Raw genomic sequence first — 21,611 nt, 5'->3', positions numbered from 1 at the left:
TCCTTCCACTAGAATTAATACTGATGAGCCCAATGATATTCTTGAAAGAAATCACTCTGATGAGCCCAATGATATTCTTGAGGTGGAGTCCTCACAATCTGAACTAGATCAACCTCTATCTGAATTTGAAAATGAGAACCAAACCCTTATCCCTTCAGATTATCAACTAACCAGAGATAGGGCCAGAAGAAATAGGATTCCTTCCACTAGAATTAATACTGATGAGTTTCTTACATTCTATTCTGAAATGGAATCTATTAATTCTGAACCAACAACCTTTGAAGAAGCTGTTAATTGTAGAGAATCCAAGTTATGGATGGAGGTTATGAAAGAAGAAATGAACTCTTTAAGCAAAAATAAAACCTGGATTTTGGTTAATAAACCTAAAGATCAAAGGATTGTTGATTGTAAGTGGATTTATAAAATAAAAGAAGGAGATCCTACAATTGGGGGAAAGAGATACAAGGCTAGATTAGTAGCAAAAGGGTTTACACAGAGAGAAGGAATAGATTATAATGAAATCTTTTCACCTGTTGCAAAATATACTTCTATTAGAATATTGCTTGCCTTGTCTACTCATTTTAATTGGGAATTAGATCAATTTGATGTCAAAACTACCTTCCTAAATAGAGATCTTGATGAAACAATTTATATGAATCAACCAAAAGGTTTTGAACAGAATACCAAACCTGAAAAAGCTTACCTTTTGAAAAAATCACTTTATGGTCTAAAACAAGCACCTAGGCAATGGTATAAGAAATTTAACTCATATGTTCAAAATTTGGGTTTCTTTAAAAGCAATTTTGACTCATGTTTGTATTTTAAAGGCTCTGGTGGGCCTAATTCTATCTATTTGCTTTTATATTTTGATGATATACTTCTCGCTTCTCACAATAAATCTGAAGTTGATTTAGTTAAATCAAAACTTATGGAAGAATTTGAAATGAATGACTTAGGTCAAGCAAAAAGAATCTTAGGAATGGAGATAACAAAAGACAAAAATAATTGTGTGCTCTATATTAATAAAACTGCCTATGTGAAAAAGATTCTTGAAAAATTTTCTATGTCTGAATGTAAACCTGTATCCTTACCTATTGCAAACCACTTTAAGTTGTCAAATGAACAATCCCCCAAAACTGATGAAGAATTTGATAGGATGAAGAAAGTACCTTATGCTAATGTTGTAGGTTCAATTATGTATCTCATGATATGTACCAGACCTGATTTGGCACATGGAATCAGTATATTGAGTAGATATATGGCCAATCCTGATGAAATTCATTGGCTTGCTATAAAATGGATGTTTAGATATTTAAAGGGATCAATTGACTTAGGTCTAAAATTTGGACATTCTAATGAAGGGGTAATCTTAAAGGGCTATTGTGATTCTGATTTTGCAAGTGATCTTGATAAAAGGAGATCTACTTCTTCTTATATTTTTACTTTGTGTAATGATTGTGTAAGTTGGAAATCCCAATTACAGAAACTTGTTGCTTTGTCATCAACAGAGGCTGAATATATAACAGCCTGTGATGCTGTGAAAGAAGGATTGTGGTTGAAGGATCTACTAACTAAAATTGGTTTTAAAAATGAATCTGTTAATGTGTTTATAGATAATCAAAGTGCTATACACTTGAGTAAAAATCCTGTGTATCATGATAGAACAAAACATGCTGATATTAAATTTCATTTTGTGAGAGATATGGTTGAATCATGAATAATAAAATTGATTAAGATTCTTATTGATTATAATTCATTTGATGTTGGCACAAAAATCTTACCTTTAAACAAGTTTAGGAATTGCCTAATAATTCTGAATATTGTTTAAAGACAGTGGAAAATATGATCATTATCTCTCCTAATTGTTTTCTAATTTTTTTTATTTTGGAGGTATTTTAGAGCAAATGAAACATGTTAGTTGTGTATGATTCCACTAGAATGATTAAATGAATAGTTCAGCAAGGTGGAGATTGTTGGACATGGGCTGATGCTTCACTATTAATTGGACTCCAACAATTGTTGATGGGCTGGACATTCATTTGGGCCTCAAGTTAACCCAGTTTTTCAGGACCCAAGATAAAAAAGTGTTTTGGTTAACACGATTATGACTTCTTGTTGCCGATTAAATTTTGGACCGTTCATCTGACTTAGCCTCAGCCGTTGGATCAATGTGATTTTGATGAAATATATATATCTGCCTCTCTCTCTCTCTCTCTCTCTCTCTCCACGACGCTTGAGTTGTCATTTTCTCTTGAAACTTCTAGGGTTCTTCCTTTTGAGGGTTTTCCTTCGTTCTGTATTCTTTGTGTTCTTTTCTCTGAAAATCTCTGTGTGAAGATTAAAAGATTGTAGTTGTAGGCAATCTTTGAGAGAATAGATTGTGAGTTCACTATTGTTATATTTTGAAAGAGAGGCGAAAGAAAATTTGAAGGGACTTGAGTTCTCTTCAGACATTTGTACTGTTCTCGAGAGATTTCTTAGTGGAATCGAGCAATATTTATTTGTAGATGCTCAACGGGTGAGTAGGCTTTTAAGCTGAACATCCGGGCCTTCGTGGTGAAAAATCTTTTGTGTTCATCTTTATTTTTCAGCTATTTTGTTTTAAATCATTCAATATTCGATTCTGAGGCCAACAATCAAATTGTACTTTGGGTGATGGAAGAGTTGGGGTTTTTCGAATATACAAGGAAGAGACATTTTAAGGCGTATAGCGAGTTGGAATTAGAGGAAGATAACAATCAAGGTTGAGCAATGCATATTCTCCCTTGAGCGGATGCTTAGTGCAACTTGCGTTGAAATTCAAAAATTTTAATTTCTAGACATGAATCAACACCTCTTTTAATGGGGAAACACATTCTTTCGTGAATAGTTGGAATTGCATCTATAAAAGATGTATTTTATGGAAGATGAACACAACAATAATATATTCATTGAGATTATTAATCTTCCAAAGAGTTCAAACCCTAAAACCTAGTTCTCTATGTTCTTTGCCCCCCCCCCCCCCCCCCCCCCCCCCTTTTTTTTGGCTCTAATGAGAATCTATCAACCGTTGCTCGGCACAACTTATTAAAGCTTGATTAATCTCGGGATCGAGGCTATTTGTTGGCGATATGCCCCATTGCCCGAAGCAATCTCAAAGGCGAGAGGAGGCAAATATAGCTTCATGACAACTTTTTCTCAATGTGTTCAAGCTATTTGCGTTAGATCTAATTTCATCCTCTGTTTGAAGGTTCTTGGTTCAATCTCATTTTTCTACATTCTTTGTAAATTAAAACAGATTCCATTTAATTTTTGTTGGTGCCGTCTTTCCTTCCCTTCCAAGTAGTCTAATCTCGGAGCTCCTTTGTAATTATCTACAACAAGAACACATTTTGAGAGCCTTTATTGGGAATTTCCCATTGTCTCCATAAATGTGTGTGATGATGTTGTAGATTATTTTATCAAAGCACATTGGAGATCGAACTAGTAAGAGGCAGACAAACGACATCAATAATATTCTTAAAGCACGTACAATACGAAGCATCATTAAAGTACTAACAAAGTTTCCAAGTCATGAACATATCTCGTGTTTGTAGATTACATACATGGGAGATGCTGAACTATCTGCACACATATGTTACAATCTGAGAGAGAGACAACATACGACGACAATTTAGTGGAATTTGAGGCTGGTTAAGACATTGTTGTTCACAGGATCAGCCAAATGGTCCAGCAGGTTTTGGTAGGGACCAACCCCAGTCACCAAAGCTTGTACAAAGTAACCCAGGATTGCCAACATAGCCAATCTTCCATTCTTCACTTCCTTCACCTTCAACTCCTTCATGGATTTCTCGTCTTTACCGAACCCCAACGGGTTGAAAAGGGGGCCACCTGGGTATGCAGGGTCACCTGACCCTCCCAACCATTTCTCCAAACCCAAAAAGTATTGCTTGCCCATGGACCCTGGATTGGCCCAGTCCTGGAATCTCCGGTGCTCTGCGAATCCCACAAGTGCCAATTCGAAAACGAATAGGGTATAGGAATCGGCCCAGTAGTTGTATGTTCCAGCTGGAGGAATAACTCCGGTCTTGAACCATGGGAGGGCTGTTTCTGCTGGAATTAGGCCAGCCTTTCCAAGAATTTCGGGTGCAATTGCTCCTATTGCACCCACCATCGCGCAACGCCCATTGAAAATTTCTCCATAGGCTAGCCATTTGGGCTCAATGAATCCTCCAGTACCTTCAGGATCCGAGAGTCCCAATGGATCGAATCCATAGTCACCAGGGAGGCTGAAAAAGTTCAAAATACAGAGACTTAAGACTGATTTTCATCTTTTTGACTCCACTATTTGTCGTTAGATCATAATTTGATATTCAGTTTTGGTGAAAAATAGTATTATCAAGAGCACACGAGTTTACCTGCCATCCAGGTAGGAAAGACTCTGCTTGGAAGCAAACCAGAGAGGCCTGTCTGCTCCTTGCTGACAAAATAATCAATGGCAATAAGTAAAATTGAGCTTATAAGCATATGTGCAGTACAGTGAAAACGTGAAAGAGTCAAAGTGGATGCAACTCTCTTATGATGGATGAATCACTGTAGAATTGTGGGCGCACTTGTTTTCGATCTCTATTTTGTTTATTATTTGCTCTCGTAAATAGCTAGAGATTAGAGTTTAGTCCATAACAGACTAACCTTGACGGGAGGAGTAGAAGCAGCCTTCACGACGAAGGAAACCTTCCTCGCAGATTGGACTGGCCTTCCTCCAAGAATCTGTCTGGCGACCTCAGCAGACGAGCTGATGGATGATGAAGAGAGCAGTGCTTGAGTTGCCATTTTCGTCGTGCGTATTACACCGGTTACGGTTACAGTTTGCTTCAATATGTACAAGGCATGAAGCTAATAAGGGCCAGCAGAAGCCACACGAGATTTTTGTGGGTCAAGTTGGGAGTATTGTAATTGTGGCTGACATAAAAGGGCTATAGTAAATGATAAAGTTAGGATCTTGTTCTCTAATGGAAATGGCACAAGTGGAAGGTTTACTTGGATAAGAGATTTCATTGGCTTGTGAGAAACAAATATCTGACACTCTGCCATTTGAATCTCTAAATTTTAGCAACCACATAAATGCACGTGGATTGTTTATAATTTTATTTTTTTACCGTTGTCTTTTATCTGTCATCAAAACCCGAAATTTGTGTATGTTTCAGGTATACTACTCGATTAACCTCCCTATAATCTGGTAATAGAAATTCCTACATGCTTAACAGAAAGATGACAGGAATTCTTGTAGTTAGCGTACTATGTGGAATACTATCCATTTATTGTGTATCGAATCAATCTAATATCTATAACCCTAATATTCATACCATACTTGAAGGATTTTGGTCATAAGATAGGAGCGACATGCATTTTATCATTTCATTTTTATTTTATTTCAGAATGTGAAGCGGCAAATAGACATAACTTTCTTATTTACATTTAGAGTGAAACTACTCATCACTATATGAGCTCTACGTGTTTTTGATGTGGCCCGAGAGCCGCTCTCAAGTTTTTGGCTTAAATTCGAAAATAAAATAAAAAATTAACGAGCCACGAGTAGCTCGCAAGTCAGGTCTCCCCATAGGCAAGCAAGAGCCGGCTCGTATGGTGGGCCAATTCGAGCTCGGCGGTAGCCTAGTTGAGCGGATCAGCTCGACCCATTTAACACTCCTACCATATATGAAGGATTTTAAGGGAGGTTGTTTTGTCATAAAAGAGAGTGCGATGCATTTATCACTTTTTTTTCATTATTGTTAAGAATAAGTGGCAGCAAATAGACATAAGTTTCTTATTTACGCTAAGGGTGAATCAACACACATCAATGTTTTGAGCTTCGCGAGTTTCTGATTTCATTTCGATTATTATTGTTCTCATAATTGTGATTAGGGCTTACTTCTGAACATATTTCGATATTGCCTGTATACTTTTGATTGTTTCCTACTAGGTTTGCATATAAAGAGAGAATGAATTCATAAATAATGGGAAGCTGATGGCACCCTTAGTCATAGAACTTGCAGTAGAGTAGCGAGAACATTGTTGATGACAAATTATCAATGAACTATGTCCAGTAAAACTTGAGTTTGGCTCCAAGTTAACCTTTTTCTCTTAAGAAATCTAGTTCACCAGTCGGTTGCCAATTAGCACATAATTATACTAAGCACATTCATTAGCAAAGAAGAGATAAGAAAAATTAATCACATAATTGTAAATGAAGGTTAGGATTATTCATCTTTAAGCTCAATGGACTCCAATAATTTGGTTTAGAGATCAAAAATATTTGCAAATAGTGCTCAGAAGTTTTCAGGGCTATCATCCAACTGCTTTTCATCTTCTATATCTACCTCCAAGATTTCCTGAAATAATCAATGCATTCCAGGTTATAGCAATTTCAAGGAAATCATAGTCTGTAAAGAAATTGCAAGTACATATGTAAAATGGTTCAAAACTTGGTGCGTCCTTAAACTTATAGACATGCTCGCTCTATTTGTGAGTCCAAGCTAACGGAGAGGTTGATTTGGCTCATGGTATGCTTATGGTGGCGTAACCATTATGCCGTACATGGTTTTTTTAGGACAATCATCATCCATGATCACACCTCATAACCATATTGTCAGCTAAATTCTATGAACTGAATTGATTTCAGTGAGTAATGGGGTAAACATTATGAAGTTTATGCATCATTTGCAAGCATGCCTATAAGTTTTAGGACGACCCCGGTTTTTAACTAGTGGAAAATTAGCCGAAAGGGATAGATTGACTGACAGGGATCCTCTGCTTCAGGTAATTGCCAAGCCTGGCTAACACAGTTGAACGTTTATGCCAAAATTTGCCCCCAAGTCTGATCTTCACATAGGGTCCATCCAGATCAGCAAGTTCTGCTTTTCCTATATAACATTAAATTACTTTCATATTATTTGTTAAGTTTCCATTTAAACTGAAATGTTGAATCATCTGTTTTATCTTGAGAAATCACCTGTTATGCCCACTGAAGTATCAAAGAGTTGTGCTAACTGCAAAGCAAAATATATTCTATGACTATTGTAAAGCATTTCAAAGTGAACATCTACACAAATGTGGCAAAAGAAAGACTTGCCTCAACTCGAGCATCGTCTAAGACCTGCTTAATGTTATCCTCTGTCAAATCAAGAGGTGATATCGAGGCTGAAATTGCTCGGTGGTGCTGAGTGGCTGGAACTGCTGGAAATGATCTCCGCCTGTGATATGTCGGTCGCCCTGGCGGCATTCTCAACTTTGTTGCTGCATTTTTTTGCTTCACAGCCACAAAGTTAGATAAGGAATTGCAGGTAGGAGTATAAAGTGCTGGTATTGGTAGCCCGTGATGGTGGTTGTGGTGGTGCTTAGGAGGACGGAGAAGCTTTAATGGCATATTTTCTTTACTTTTAGTGAAGTATCAGTAAAGAACTGTTTTTGTTATCCTCTTCTCAAGGGAATGTGTGGTGTCCTGGCAAAGTGCATGTTTTATGCTTAGCTTAAAAATTTACTTTCTAGTACACAAGTAGGTTTTAGAATAAATAACTTTCTTCATTTATTGAAGTTAGAATTACCTATTTGAAAGTAATTTTTGACTTCTTTTGTCAATTTTTAAAAAAAAAAAAAAAAAAAAAAAAAAAAAAGATCGGAGAAGCCTATCAATAGGACTACTTTGCAGTCTATAGCTTAGTAGCAATTGAGTTTTGACAATTTGAAAAGTGCAACGATTTTAGCCACATGGCATGTTCAGTTGTAAGACTCATTTGAGTGAATATGTAAATATTATTTCACGTGCATTCTTACAATTAGATTATAGTCAATTTTGATGATGAGCCTAATATTAAGCTGACTCTCATTATCGATACACGTTCCCGGTCCACTAAGGTGATTTCGAGAATAGGTCATGCCGTGACATATTTATAAACAAAAGATTGCTTTGAAAATAAGTTAAATAAAATATCTCACACCCACCCTTGTGTCTTCAAAAATCACATAAACCTCTCTAACATTTTTTCTTAGTGAATTTCACCGTTTCACACAAAAACAAAAATAAATTTGTATTTCTTATTTTACCCTTCTATTTACGTATTACCTTTAAAATTATTATTAAAACATATTTAAACCTTCCTTCTTTCTCCTTTTCTCATTTCTTAAAAGAAACGTTGTTACAAGTTAATCAAAGTGGTTCATTTGCAATATACATGGTTGAAAAGATGGCATGGCTCATGAGAAGTATATAAAATCCATAGTTCTTTGAGTCATTGCATTAATCTTTTTCTTCTAGGTAGTAACTTCTGTGCTCCGTTCAAATACAATATTGTGGAATAAACTCTTAGGCAAGAGCCATTTTATTCAACATTTACACTACCAGATGGAACAGTCATCAGTTCATACTTTTAGCACTCAATTTTTCAACTTCATGCTCTCTGTGAACAATGACAACAAAATGAAGTCCAGACGTAACAAAAATATTAACTGGCTTTGGACTCGACATCTTGCAAGCCACAAAACATGTTAGCAGGGACAGCTACATCGATCATCTTAGGATACGACAAGTTCAAATCTGTTAAGAAAATAAAAAACATCGTAAGAACATATTATGGTGGAAGTGGCATAACAAACAATTTCAGCGTTGAGCAATTTAACGGTCATCACTACTTACTTGCCATGATATTTTTAAATGCTTCCTGCAAAACACGTTTCATGAAAAATTAATTAGAAACAGAGATTTAAGAATATGAAGTTGCTTTTTGGCAGAAAAATGGAATCAATATTATCAGAACTAATTTCCAGTGTCTCTATCACCTTGTCTTTTGTCAGGCGGGGATTATACAGCATCTCCTCTCCCACTGTACTGACCTGATAGGAAATTGACGTGCATAAGCAAAGAGAGCTAGGTTTAATCGCGTAATCTATGTATTTACAAAAACTGTAAAATTTAGAGTACTTACAGAGAATCCCTTGTAATCATGAGCAGGATACACAAATGTGTCTTTAGGCAAAGTAAAGATCTGTTTTCGGAAAAAAAATTGAGAGGGTTACTTAGCAGGCAAAAATTTGGGTACTGTTGAAACTCCAAAATTTTCTTAATTGCACTCAATTTATTATTAGTCTCCTTGCCTGTGAATGAACAGACTTGTATAGCTGCTCAGAACTTCCACCCTGTATTAAAATTCAGAGTTAATGATAGCTAATGAGAAACTACTACATGAAGCATAAAATGCAAGACTCGGATCAAGTCAAGGAAAGAAAACTACTAGATGTGATTACAGTATTTTTTGCAACTTCAAATTTTCAACAAACGAAGTTCATATATATCCATTCATTTGGCTTGAACGAAAATTCACAGAGAAAGATACCTCTGACATGGGTGAGACACTAACTAGTGATTGATTTACAATTTGTTGCTTCATACACCTACTTTTTGAACCATTTTGGCAACAGCTGCATCAATCCAGTTAGACGACTCAAGGTTTATATATAATATGAATCATCAGTGTTCACTAATTTACCATTTTCCTTGTCTTTCTGATCATTTATTTTTCCTTGTCCTTCTGATCATTTAACTTCATATGTTTCTAATACCCAAGAACTAAAATATTCTAGTCAGTGCCTAGTTGCTATATACATGCCCATGCCAATATGCCTCAGAAAATAAATTATAGTACTAATACAAGCTGATTTTATAATACAAACTTTTTGATGTTCCATGAAGCGGTAAAGCAAGAATTGCCAATGTATACAGAATAATCTCATTTATTTTATTCTGAAAAATTGGTCTTCGATTGTGCCCTCCTTTCACTCTGATTAACCCACTTTTGCATAAAAGAAAATTGCTTAGGATCGAGAGAGAAGGTGGAGAAAGGAGGTCAGATTCAAAATCACTTGAGTTTAAGGTTAGAAAAGTAACATAAAAATGACATTTGCAACATAATGCCTCTCATTAAGGAATTATACCTGAAAATCTGTTCTGCCACATCCGCGTATCAGCAAAGCATCCCCAGTGAAAGCCATTCTTGGTTGAGGCTGATTATGTCCATCGCCAGTAACATAGGTAACGCAACCTAGGGTGTGACCAGGGGTAGAACGAACCTATGATGGTTAAAACCAGTCAAATAGTCAATAGTTGAGGATACAGATTACATCATCAGGCCACTGAGGGACCCATAAGATCAGGAAATGACAGCATGCACATGCCAATGCAGAGCTACATTGTATAGAAATAGATTGATGTACGTTTCATTTTAAATAGATAGATCGTTTACCCTAAGTCAATACCATTCTTGTAATTGTCAGTTAATTTTTTGCAAGGGCTTCTGTAAACTACACAATACAATCAAAGAAGATCCTTAAAATAGGTCTATTGACAAAAAGTTGACACTGAATCCATAGTTTTCAAGTTCACCTTGAGAATCTAGTGTTGAACCTCGTCTATGGGCATCTAGTCGGCTTTGTTGTCATCTTGCTTGCAAAAGTGAAGAAAGAGAAAAAGACAAAGGTGGAGTTTTTTTTTTCGTTGAAGTGGTATAAGATACCATATATTCCAGTCAAAATTGGCACCATGGCCATCAAGGCAGTATGTAGGGAGGTTAGAGGGTAATTCCTTGACTTTGGGGGAAGGCTTCGATGTCTCTCCATTATGGTGAGGTGAGGCTGAGTGATGTGGAACGAGCTGACAATTGCGTGTTGGCCATATGTAGGGACAATGCAGAACATTTACCAGAATGTTCTACATACTTAATCAGAAAAGTTGATAATTATCCACTGATTTTAATTGGAATTGAGATATGTTTGTTCTTTTATACTTCGATCCTCATAGAAATAGTAGCATTAATATAAGGCTCAAATCCTTCCAACGCAGATGTAGTATTAGTTTCTGAAATACATATTATCTATGTCATTTATTTGGACTATAAATGGAATCCATGTGAGAATGTTTACATATACATTCAGAAGCTTGTATACCTCCAGGAAGAGATCACCGAAACAAATTTTGTCACCAGGTTCAACAAAAAGATCAGCTTTTGCATTACTTGCTTTGGAAATAATAGATTTTACTCCGGGTGCTTTACTCTGCAGGACATAGCCATATTAAACAAGAAAGAGTTAAAATGCTGGTGGAGAAAGTAAAACTAATAATGAAAAAAATTAACAAAAAATTAACAAAATGCATTACAATAATAGGCACCAGTATGCAAAAACATCCTCCCCTCCAAAAGTAAAGGAAAAAAACTTCAAGAAGTGAATTGATTCATTTTGTGCAAGGAACATAGGGTCAAGACATACCTTAATCAAACCAGTGCCAGTGACATGATCAGCATGTACATGAGTATTTATTGCATATAGAAGCTTCAAACCCAATTCTTTCACAAGAGAAAGATCCCTATCCACTGTCTTATCAACTGGATCAACCAACTGTACGCAGAATAAACTGTATCATTATACTCTCAAGTCAAGAGCTAAAGAAAATATTAAGCAGGTGATTAAAAGGTGTATCAAACCAGATTAGCTCTTGTTCACTTTTTATGCACAAGCACTATGCAAAAATAAAATAACTGTAACCGAAAAAGGACATCCATTCACATTTGATATTTCAACTACCTAAGACTTTCTTTCTTGTTTTTGAACTTCATTATTTTTTAGATTAGAAATCTACACGAAATCGTCCAGATTTTTCTCCATGGAACTCCTCTTCTTCTTTTGTTTTATTTACCTACTTAAACTTTGATAAATATATTTTCAATTACATTTTAACGTAATAACTACGAGAAAGCAAAAGAACCAAAAAGAGGAAAATTGCACTATTCAATTTTGCTTCATCTGTCACTGTCCAAGTGAAACAAGCTTAAACGAGAAAGAATAAATTTAATCAAAAGTTTTTAAAATTTAGAAACAAATTTGAATGTGAAAAAAGAACAAAACTTTTCAATCACAAGCTAACACAAATTAGAATACAATTAAGCCCAATTTTGAAGAACCTTCTTACTTATACCCAATAAACAAAGAGCGAGTAAAACAATTCAATTCCTAAGAAAAATAATTTAACAAATACATTTCGTAATTACATGTATAATAAATATAAATTAACAAATAAACTGACCAGGGCTGGTTTGTCAGGATGAGAAGTATCAGCAAGAAGGTAAGTGTAAGTAGAAGAATCTTTCTCAAAGAGCTGGCGGAAAAGCAATTTTGACGAGGAAGCAGACGACGTCGTATAAGACGATGATCCCATTTGCGATCGGAACTTGGTAATTCTAATTACAGGAGCAGAAATTTTATGGAATTTAGGAGAAAAGGCAGTAGAGAAATGCAAGAATTGGAATTTCAGAAGCATTTCTTAGTTTTGACGATGAATTTAATATGGTATGGCGAACATATCAACACCTATGTGTCAACTGGTTTTGAGATTATTTTAAGGGAAAATTATAATTGATTTATGAGGGAGGATATGACATCTGCCCAAGAATAGAATCTAATTTATTACCAATTGGTTGCTTGATTATCTGGTACGATGCCATAGGTTGATTGGTCGGTTACTAGACAAATTGACAAGTGATTGGTCAATGCGAGCTGAATCTGTGCTCTCTCTAGGGTCTCGTTCAAGAATCTTTCAATCAACATACGACGATTTGCTTTTTGAGTAATTCAAGTCATGATACTTCTGATATCTAAAGTAAAACATAAGCAGAGCCAATAATGATGTGTGTACATATGGATTGACACTTCATACAGTATGACAGTGGAACAGAGTCAATTGAGGCGAGAGACTAGACGAAGGGACAGATACGACTAGAAATGACAAAGGGAATAGTAGCAGATAGGGTGCCCTAGGCGATCTTCTCTAGATTGCTTGGAACCCAAAGAACTTAACCAAATGCTTTCCTTAACTTTTATAGGAACATCTTTAGAGACCGACACTTAGCATGCAGTCGCTAACAAGTTCTCTATTTTATCTCACACTCCATGGAATGAATTCTTTTCAATAAATTTAAAATTCACTAACCTGTATGTACTGAAGAATTCTCCATTTTAGGACAATAATTGAGATGAAACTACGTAACCTGAAAATTGTTTGAGAGGGATTTTGAAAAATTAATTTTTTGATCGATGAGAGAAGAAATCAATTATGACGGCTGAAATAGTAAAATAACGATGAAAAAAATCAATTTTTTGGAGGAAAAAATCACTCCCCAGGCCCCCAATAGTATTCAACATTGCTAGTGGAAAGATTTTCTCGGTGAATAAAGCATTTTGGGCACTCTTACAAGTTTTAAGGACGTCGTTTTCGAAGTGCTTGTTACAATTGGTATCGCAACATTGCAGATAATGTGACCTAAGATGTTGCTTCTAGTAGAAGAACTGCACATAATTTCTCAATCTCAATCTTAATCATTAAAATTGTAACACTTTTTCTTATAACCAAATCAGAATAGCCAAGATTCAGCAGACATTGATCCTATGCATCTTTTTCAATCTCAAACAATGCACACAATATATACTGTGGTTTGTGATATTGATCATGACTATACAATAATTTACTTTTCCTCTTATATATCGACACAAATGATCTGTTCACCCAAATTTTGACTGTATAATGATCATCGTTGCTTCTTCTTCCTCTTTCCAGCAAGAATTGGTTGAATTTGCAAGCTCCTGCTGAAAGCCTGGTTGAAAAGGAAACGCGTCTGAAAAACAGAAATTATAGGGAGCCATGCCAAAATCGCTACGGGTGTGAAAAGAGCTACACCCATCCCATAATCATAAGCTCGAGCAAAAACGCGAGCAAATTGCCACAATCCCGTTCCCTCAATCTTGGGCCTCAGAGTTTGTGCAACCTGTCCGACAAATCAATGTAAACAATAAAAGGTAGAAAAAGAGTCGGATATGAAATCCTTCAAATAGTATACACACATGGGCCAACCAATCTCCCATCCTCGTCCAAAATATGATACGAGAAAAACGAAGAAACGGGACAGCTTAAACTATCAGGATATATATAGAAATTATTCTGAACTTACCATTATTAAGCCCCAACCAGTAGGCAGAAAGGCCAGACAACAAACAACCAGATCTCTCATAGATAGATCACATATGATTGATAGAGCTACTACTGTTGCCGTGGCTCCAAGGAAAAGAAGGGCTTTAAATAGCCTGAATGTGAACTGATAACTAGCGCTGAGATATTGCCTCCCTACTTTCACAACCTGATAACAAGTTTGTACAATTGACACTTGTGAAGAGAAAATTAATGAACTTCAACAATGAAGCATCATACTACTAGTATACATGGCTAGACAAATAAAAAAAATCCACGTTATGAAGTTTACCTTGACTAGGAGGAAAATCACCACGATGACAACCCAAGAGAGCACATAAACGATAAAGTTTTTGTTCTGACCAGATATATCTAGATGATAGACCAAACCATATTGGTAAAGGAAAAATCTCAGTGAAAGAAATAACTCTATTAACCGAGAAGTCAGCCCAGAGTGAAGAAGATGGGCTTGCTCATCGTTCCACCAAGATTGCCAACTTTTATCTTGTTGGATTCCTATCCCACCCTGTTGCTTGATCCATTTGTTCCAATCTTTCCAGTCATCGACTATCTTGCCCCAGTTGAATCCCGAAGGATTAAACAAAAATGGTGCAAACAGCCAAGTCAACGACATGAACCAAATAGCATATGTTATCAACACATATGCCATACTACTCTGGTAGGACCGTCTAAACCAATCATAAACAATTAGTAGTAGCAGCAGCTCAAATCCTTTCACAAAATGACTACGTGAATACAATCTGTAGTTTTCAGTAAAACTTGCATGAAAGACCACCACCTTACGTCCAGTGGGAATATACTTGGCACCCCCATGAAGAATTGTTCGACCAAAATAATGAGATTTTGTTCCATAAGAAAAAGTAAAGAAAACAGAAGCAAGCTGAAGTTGCATGAGAACAAAATCTTTGAGGGCAGTAAGAAATCCTCTCTCCAGACCAATCTCTATAACCATAGGTAAACCCGTTAAGAGCCCAAGCTGGATAAATGACTGAGAAGCCAAGGCTGTTTCTAAAGATTCAATATTTTTCACTCTGGCCTCGAGGAGCAGTGCTCTTTGTAGACCACTAAGTACAAGGTAAAGTTGTCCATAAAGGAAGACATATACTCCAATAACTGAAATCTGCAAATCGAAAACACAAATAATCTCACAAAATTAATCAGAAGAACATTAAGCATATCCAAGAAAACAAGAAATTTTAACTGACTCTGTGCATCAAATATTAAGGGAATGACCTTCAATAATGATCATTTATTTCTGTGTCTGAACTTTGAAGTCAAGGTACTCAAGAGTGTAAAACTATATAATTCCATAATTCTTACCAAGCTGTTAAAATAAAAGCCAATCGTAGTAAAATAACAAGAAAGCATCCGAAAGAAGTCAAATCGACGTCCAAGTCGGTATAGATCACGGCTGAGAGTTTGCTCACTGTTGCCATTTGCTACTTTGGCTTCAAACTTCGATATCTGGTTGAGTCCAACGTCACGTCCTTTGCCAACTTGCATATACTCGTGATACGTAACATATCCCCGCCGTAGTATAGTATTGAATCCTAATCACATCAGTTTATCTTGTAACTATATATTATAACAGAGAGAGAGAGATAGAGAGAGAGCGAGAGCACAGCTTTAATTTATTAATCTTTACCTGCAAAGACATCCTCGCTCAAGTTAATTGTCTTTGATGCCTTGCTAATTCCACCTCGTGTTAAGTGAAATATTCTGTCAAAGAGATCTGGATGCCCATAATGAAATCTAACCCTGTAACAAGTCGAAATAAGTAAATCATAGTTATATATTTTAATATCGGCTGAACTATATAGATAATTCCATCAGGTACTTCAATGCTGCAACGAATAAAACTTGAGTTGTCATATCTGTATTTAACTTAAACAACGCTAGTGGCAGAAAAGAGACCGTTAAGTTGGAGATAAAGAAACTTTTGACTTGAAATTTGACAGTTAAAAAGAATCGTGTGCCTCACTTCTTTTCATTTTTAATTCCTTTCTGAGATTTTTGACATCAAATTAAATCATTAATTACCTGAGAGGATTCGCCAGAAGTCTTTGACCAATGGTGACAAAGCTGGTTTCCTGATAGGACATGAACCATGCCAAAGAAGAAACACTGCAGTAGAATACAAGCTGTAGTCAAAAACAACATTTTCATTATATTCCATGTACGCAATTCTATTTCCCTTATATATTCATAGGATTTTTATGCTTCGTAACCTAACTTATTGAAGAACTCTAACAAGTGTTATAAACGTTCATATCAATATTAAATGGAAAAACAGATATTAATGCACTTCCCTAATAACATAAAATTTATAGTTGAATGCATTTCCGATATAGCATTTTGAACATCTTGATTAAATATTTGTGAGGACCTTAAACATTGAACAGTGCTAAGACCATATACTGACATTCGAGGAGAGAACAAGAACCAGATTTTATATAAAAATTTCTGGTTGATAGAATAACGATTCATTTAAGCATCAAGTAAATAAAACTGAACATACACCTATTTAAAATGTATCCAAGAGATGAGGAGTCTCTCAAAGATCTTAACTGGGAGCCAGTTGCACTTGCAAGTTTCTTTAAAATTTTGCATTATTCCAGGAGATTAATACCCATCAACCTTCAACTATTAGCATAAGCACTTATTATTGTTGAGGAAATTAAAATCTTTACGAAATTACTTTCCATTTGTATCCAAGTATATGATGAGGCAACTACTACATAAAGAGGCCAAGACTAACCTTCCTGTGAATATGTGCTCTCTCATGCCAATTATTGTAGGAGGCCTCCTTCCTTGAACCCGTATAAATTCTTGTAAGAGATTTCTCATCTTGAGAGCTTCCTCGAGATAATTATCCTGTCACAACACTGTCATTAGGACAAAGTTCATAGTATATTATCTATTTGAAACTTAGTGTTGGGCATACCTGGTTCATATCAATTGCTTGGAGAGCTTCACCACGTGTGAAAATTATTGCATGGTTTTGATTCTCTGGTTTTCCTTCCCCAATATTTGGAGGTCCTGGGAGCTTTATGCGGTATACCTCCTACAAAAGCTGAGTATTTAACAAGAAGAAATTGAAATACCAAAGGGGGTGTTCTCAATCTAGAGTTTGATGGATTTTAAAACTCCATATAAATTGAAGTATCTTCAATTTAGATTTAAATATAATTCATTAAAATATACGTATCCCCAATCTAGATTTTTAAAAATATTTATAAATTTAGATGTCTTCAAAATAAATTTTAATAGGTAGTTTTGAAATTTAGACGTCCTCAATAACTAGTTGATTTTAAAAGATTTCATTAAGTAGATAGATTTTGATAGATTTTGAAGGATTTCAAGGTAAAAAATATAAGTACAAAGAATCATTAACAATTTTAATTCAAACCTAAAAATTTCACAACATTTTTCACCCTCTCTCCATATTTGCTGCTCTCTCTCTCTCTCCCCCCCTCCCCCCCTCTCATCTTCAACAAGATTTCTCTCTCTCTCTCCCCCCCATCTTCAACAAAATTTTCTTCTTCTTTCTATCTCACATTTCTCTACTGTGAAAAGATCGTGTATGAGAACTTTTCAATTGATGATAATTTATGAAAGATTACTATTTTTTGTTGAATATTGGATGTGATTTTTTATTGAACTTAGTTTTTCTTATTGAAGCTATATATTGTTTACTATTTTATAGATGTGCTGGAAATTATCATGATAATTTACGATTTCTAGTATGCATACTGGAACAACTTCGTCTTTCAAGTTCTGTAACCTATTCCTTTTTCTTGGGAAGAGCTGTGTGTTTTCTATATATACCTGCAAATCCTAGTCAAGACATGTGAGGACGGTATCCCACAATTTTTTCTTTTATGTTTACATGGTCAATGAGAATTCGGGGGGTATGCAATTAATTGCCTTGTGGTCATGTATGTGTACATCTGTGTGTTTGTATCTCACAAGGTTTTGGCCTTTTGAACTAATTCATATTGATTACGACTTTGATTATTTAACACTACATATTTTTGTCCTCTCCCACTCTCGCATTTTGTTGAATATTGGGTGTATTTTTTATTGAAGCTCCGTTATAATATTCAATGTTTAACAAAAAATTGAACAAGAATTCGATCATTTTCTGTGATTTATTAACGTGCATATGTGTAAGAATGAGTCGTTAAAGAAGAAGTAAAAATTTGTGACTTATGTTAAGCATATTTATAAATTTTACCCAGAATTTATAAAATTCATTGAAATCTATAAAATCCATGAAAATCTTTTAAAATCTACAAAATAGAAATCCATTCAAATCTTATGAAATCTATTAAATTCTATCAAATTTCTCACATCTATGAGAATTTATAAATATTAAGAAATCTATTAAACTCTGAAATAGGAACACCCCCGCAAATAAACATACTGTAGAAATTAGGTTAACTGTAGATTGATTGATGTACCATATTTAGGATGATTAGGATTGATTGATGTACCATATTTAAAATTTCCATAGTTTGGTAGGCTAATTAGCTCTCTCCTAATTTAGGAGATTTTTTACCATCTTTACCTCCATTCATTGTATATAAATGGTTGGATAGAGGAATAAACTATCATCAATTCACACAATCATTCGTGTGTTATTCTCTTCACATACAACAAATATACCTACCTTACCCAAACACTTCCATACTTCAATAGGAATTCCATTTGGACCAAATGCTTTTCTTATCTGCATTATTTTTGTAGTGTCTCCACTTCAAAAACTCAACCTCTTCTATTATAGGCCTTGTTTGAGCCCCATTCTTCGGAAAAAATATATTCTTAAAGAAACTAGGATGAATTCTATTTAACATTGTAATATTTCTTCCATTGGTACTTCGTATAGACATCTACTTTCTAATGTAGCGCATATAGAACTTTCAGTAGAAGAAGTAGATTAGACGTGGAAGAAGATGAACACAAAGAAGAAAGCAGAATTGCAGCAGAAATACAAACCCAATTTAAAAGTCCAAAATAATAAAACAAAAAATAAAAAAAATAAAAAAAATCAAATGGATGTCCTTATCACTTTCCTTTTCCCTTTATGAGATATCTTGTAAATAACTTTATCCCCAACCTTTTATCCAAGATAACAATACAACTTCTCATATACGTGTGCACAGGACACTCAAATCACACCCTTGGCTTCCCATTTACAAATACGTACAGCATTTTCACCAACCTATATTGTGTAGTTAACCCCAAAATTANCTCAAATCACACCCTTGGCTTCCCATTTACAAATACGTACAGCATTTTCACCAACCTATATTGTGTAGTTAACCCCAAAATTACCTTACATTTTGGACACGAAGACCCATCCACCTTGCTCGTAAAGAAACTAGGATGAATTCTATTTAACAGAACTCTTGCAAATTTTTAGAAGTTATCTGGGAAGGGCGAGTTGCAGCGTGTAATCCGAACTGAGGACGGGTTTTTAATCTCTCTTTTTGAAGCACGTATTAGTTGACGTCAAATAGTAAGCCATATCAAAAGTCCACAATGGTATTGTCATCTACATTTCGAAGATAAAGCTGAAAGTTTTAAGTAATCATAACTAATATTTCTCCATATAACCATTAAGCCCTTGTTTGCCTCTTGTTTATAATCCATTTATAATAGGTCCAACCACTTTTTATCCACATATTTTGGGACCCATGATAATTACACACTTATCCACCACTCATTTATATCTATTCATAATTTAAACCAATTATAAACAATTCCTAAACATGCTATCTCCTCAAACAAATATCTTATCTTAACTAGTGATTGTTTTAACCATACCATCCATGCCATCCCAAAACTGTTGTTTTGTTGCCTTATCTAATCCTATTTCTACAGAACATCCACTAATAACGCTAACGTGATCTCCTCCTATTGATAATCTAACTACTAAAATCCTATTCGTGTCTGTTTAACTCTTACAATCTTATTTTAAGTTTTGGTCCAATGATTATTCCTCTAAAACATGAAACTTCCCATGAAATTTGGTCTGAATTATGTGATAGTACTTTTCTTCATCCTAATTCTTCTAATGGAGTTATGAGCAATGTAAGTATCTTATTACCTGATCAAAACCGTTGACCGCTTTGACTAATATTGATGAATAAACTCTTTGAGTCGTATCTGCTATGATCTCTTCTTTCTCCTCGACATATGCAAGACGCAAAGATGGATATCTGTAAGCAGTTGATGTTTAGATGAAATCATACCCCAAAGAAACCGTGAGCTGAAAAAATTTCACGATATATCTCTTGACTAGAGAAAAGTACCTTATCATCAATTCAAGTATGTCTTTAGCCTGTGCATCTCCAGAAGCTTTTTGTAATCCATAAATTTGACAAGAAACAACATGTGTGAATTTCATATCTACCATGGCATCAAGCTGCGCTGATAACGTACCATTTTCTCTATCAATGGATTCATAACCTTGAAGAATATCTGGTAAGCAAATCAGACAAATTGAATAAGTCCCAAGCTGGCTCTTGAAGTGTTTGTCGTACAATTACTGAACTGGAAAATTTAAAATAACTATTTAATTCAACAAACCATCATCCTCAGCCATGTCAAGAAAAGCTTGCAATTTTAGGGCTTTTCTGCAGTACATCATTCCTCTGACTGTTGTAACATAAGAAAAGAATATAGGTATAAACTTTTAGTTAAAAGTAAAGTGTTCAAGATAAAAATAAATTAATAAATCCGTATAGTTCCTAATAGCTTAAACTATTAGATGAGGTAGTCCCTCGATTGGGTATTACAATAAAAAAATGTCTAGAATTTGAATCACCACTCAACTATAAAATTTCATCAACCAGGCATTCTATAGAAAGCGCCACACATGAGGAGTGCCTTGAAAATACAATATACGTTAATAAATTACTCCAATCTAACATTTTCATCTTTTAGATGAGGTGGTCATTCAATACAAAATCAAATTACAGGAATTATTAATCTGTATAACTTACCTGTCCTACTTAAAGTTTGCCCTCGAAAAGAAGCCCAATCTCTTTCTTCGTTCTTAACGATTTTATCATTTTCATTTATTTCTTCACATTGCATACGTTCCAGAAAATTTCTCCATTCATCTGAGAGCACATGTTGAAATATTCAGTTAAAAGAGAAGTGTCAGACAACATTTTATGCATGAAAAATATGTTCCGCACTTAATACTAAAGCAGATCCATAAATAGCAACCTGGATATATCTTTTGCATATAAAAGCTGATAGAAACCACTTCCTTGCTTGTGTGAAGCTCCTTTTCTGAAAACTTGACTTCTTCCATAAAGTGCGGAGTCAAAATACTGCTTAGAAAGAAGATCAACAATTTGAGGACAATCCATGTTTGTGGATTTTCTGAATCCCAACTAGGGTCCATGATTATAAAATTCAAAGCTCAAACAGAATTATGGGAGTTTTCATCCATGCAATCGATAGCTACAATGTCAATATAAAATCAGAGAAGAAATTTAGCCCCAGTTTGATCCCCCTTCTTTAAAAAAAA

The 21,611-nt window shown here is 35.0% G+C and overlaps 4 protein-coding genes across 5 annotated transcripts; all 4 read right to left on the bottom strand.

Moving 5' to 3' along the window:
• Window positions 1-3,471: 3,471 nt before the first annotated feature.
• LOC111395590 (chlorophyll a-b binding protein 8, chloroplastic) lies at window positions 3,472-4,943 on the bottom strand. Its single transcript, XM_023021641.1, has 3 exons — window positions 4,672-4,943; window positions 4,398-4,459; window positions 3,472-4,268 (listed from the first exon to the last, which is right to left on the bottom strand). Exons 1-3 carry the CDS (start codon window positions 4,810-4,812, stop codon window positions 3,653-3,655), a joined length of 819 nt encoding a protein of 272 aa, XP_022877409.1. The 5' UTR covers window positions 4,813-4,943; the 3' UTR covers window positions 3,472-3,652.
• A 1,254-nt stretch (window positions 4,944-6,197) lies between these two features.
• Window positions 6,198-7,493, bottom strand: LOC111395591. Its single transcript, XM_023021642.1, has 4 exons — window positions 7,112-7,493; window positions 6,992-7,028; window positions 6,781-6,902; window positions 6,198-6,371 (listed from the first exon to the last, which is right to left on the bottom strand). Exons 1-4 carry the CDS (start codon window positions 7,403-7,405, stop codon window positions 6,309-6,311), a joined length of 516 nt encoding a protein of 171 aa, XP_022877410.1. The 5' UTR covers window positions 7,406-7,493; the 3' UTR covers window positions 6,198-6,308.
• Window positions 7,494-8,242: 749 nt separating this feature from the next.
• On the bottom strand, window positions 8,243-12,466 carry LOC111395588 (persulfide dioxygenase ETHE1 homolog, mitochondrial-like). Its single transcript, XM_023021640.1, has 9 exons — window positions 12,110-12,466; window positions 11,296-11,424; window positions 10,975-11,082; window positions 9,967-10,101; window positions 9,130-9,171; window positions 8,961-9,020; window positions 8,815-8,868; window positions 8,672-8,696; window positions 8,243-8,572 (listed from the first exon to the last, which is right to left on the bottom strand). Exons 1-9 carry the CDS (start codon window positions 12,341-12,343, stop codon window positions 8,481-8,483), a joined length of 879 nt encoding a protein of 292 aa, XP_022877408.1. The 5' UTR covers window positions 12,344-12,466; the 3' UTR covers window positions 8,243-8,480.
• Window positions 12,467-13,394: 928 nt separating this feature from the next.
• On the bottom strand, window positions 13,395-21,500 carry LOC111395587 (putative callose synthase 8). 2 transcript variants are annotated; one of them, XM_023021639.1, is made up of 14 exons: window positions 21,305-21,500; window positions 21,076-21,195; window positions 20,660-20,728; window positions 20,513-20,551; window positions 20,383-20,428; window positions 20,178-20,289; window positions 17,010-17,129; window positions 16,824-16,939; window positions 16,106-16,189; window positions 15,711-15,823; window positions 15,386-15,615; window positions 14,337-15,185; window positions 14,028-14,213; window positions 13,395-13,844 (listed from the first exon to the last, which is right to left on the bottom strand). In XM_023021639.1, the coding sequence occupies exons 1-14, from the start codon at window positions 21,483-21,485 to the stop codon at window positions 13,608-13,610; spliced, it is 2,502 nt and encodes an 833-aa protein (XP_022877407.1). In that variant the 5' UTR covers window positions 21,486-21,500; the 3' UTR covers window positions 13,395-13,607. The 2 variants fall into 2 exon arrangements, with proteins under 2 accessions (XP_022877407.1, XP_022877406.1); XM_023021638.1 differs by having other exon boundaries at window positions 20,383-20,551.
• Window positions 21,501-21,611: the final 111 nt, after the last annotated feature.

Source organism: Olea europaea, chromosome 6 (genome assembly GCF_002742605.1).
Source record: "Olea europaea var. sylvestris chromosome 6, O_europaea_v1, whole genome shotgun sequence".
In the NCBI taxonomy this organism is placed as follows: Eukaryota; Viridiplantae; Streptophyta; class Magnoliopsida; order Lamiales; family Oleaceae; genus Olea; species Olea europaea.
The sequence above is the reverse complement of the archived record's forward strand: the minus strand, read 5'-3'. Positions and strand labels throughout refer to the sequence as shown.

Coding starts and splice junctions, on each gene's coding strand:
- LOC111395590 (XM_023021641.1), bottom strand. CDS start 4,812: ATGGCAACTCAAGCACTGCTCTCTTCATCATCCATCAGCTCGTCTGCT. Junction 4,460..4,671: donor CTTCTACTCCTCCCGTCAAG/GTTAGTCTGTTA, acceptor TTATTTTGTCAG/CAAGGAGCAGACAGGCCTCT. Junction 4,269..4,397: donor CTTTCCTACCTGGATGGCAG/GTAAACTCGTGT, acceptor GAACTTTTTCAG/CCTCCCTGGTGACTATGGAT.
- LOC111395588 (XM_023021640.1), bottom strand. CDS start 12,343: ATGCTTCTGAAATTCCAATTCTTGCATTTCTCTACTGCCTTTTCTCCT. Junction 8,697..8,814: donor CCCGCCTGACAAAAGACAAG/GTGATAGAGACA, acceptor CGTGTTTTGCAG/GAAGCATTTAAAAATATCAT. Junction 8,573..8,671: donor ATTTAAAAATATCATGGCAA/GTAAGTAGTGAT, acceptor TTTTCTTAACAG/ATTTGAACTTGTCGTATCCT.
- LOC111395587 (XM_023021638.1), bottom strand. CDS start 21,485: ATGGACCCTAGTTGGGATTCAGAAAATCCACAAACATGGATTGTCCTC. Junction 15,616..15,710: donor GAGCGAGGATGTCTTTGCAG/GTAAAGATTAAT, acceptor TGATGTGATTAG/GATTCAATACTATACTACGG. Junction 13,845..14,027: donor CTGGTTGGGGCTTAATAATG/GTAAGTTCAGAA, acceptor TTTGTCGGACAG/GTTGCACAAACTCTGAGGCC.
- LOC111395591 (XM_023021642.1), bottom strand. CDS start 7,405: ATGCCATTAAAGCTTCTCCGTCCTCCTAAGCACCACCACAACCACCAT. Junction 7,029..7,111: donor TAGACGATGCTCGAGTTGAG/GCAAGTCTTTCT, acceptor TTTGCTTTGCAG/TTAGCACAACTCTTTGATAC. Junction 6,903..6,991: donor TACTTCAGTGGGCATAACAG/GTGATTTCTCAA, acceptor AATGTTATATAG/GAAAAGCAGAACTTGCTGAT.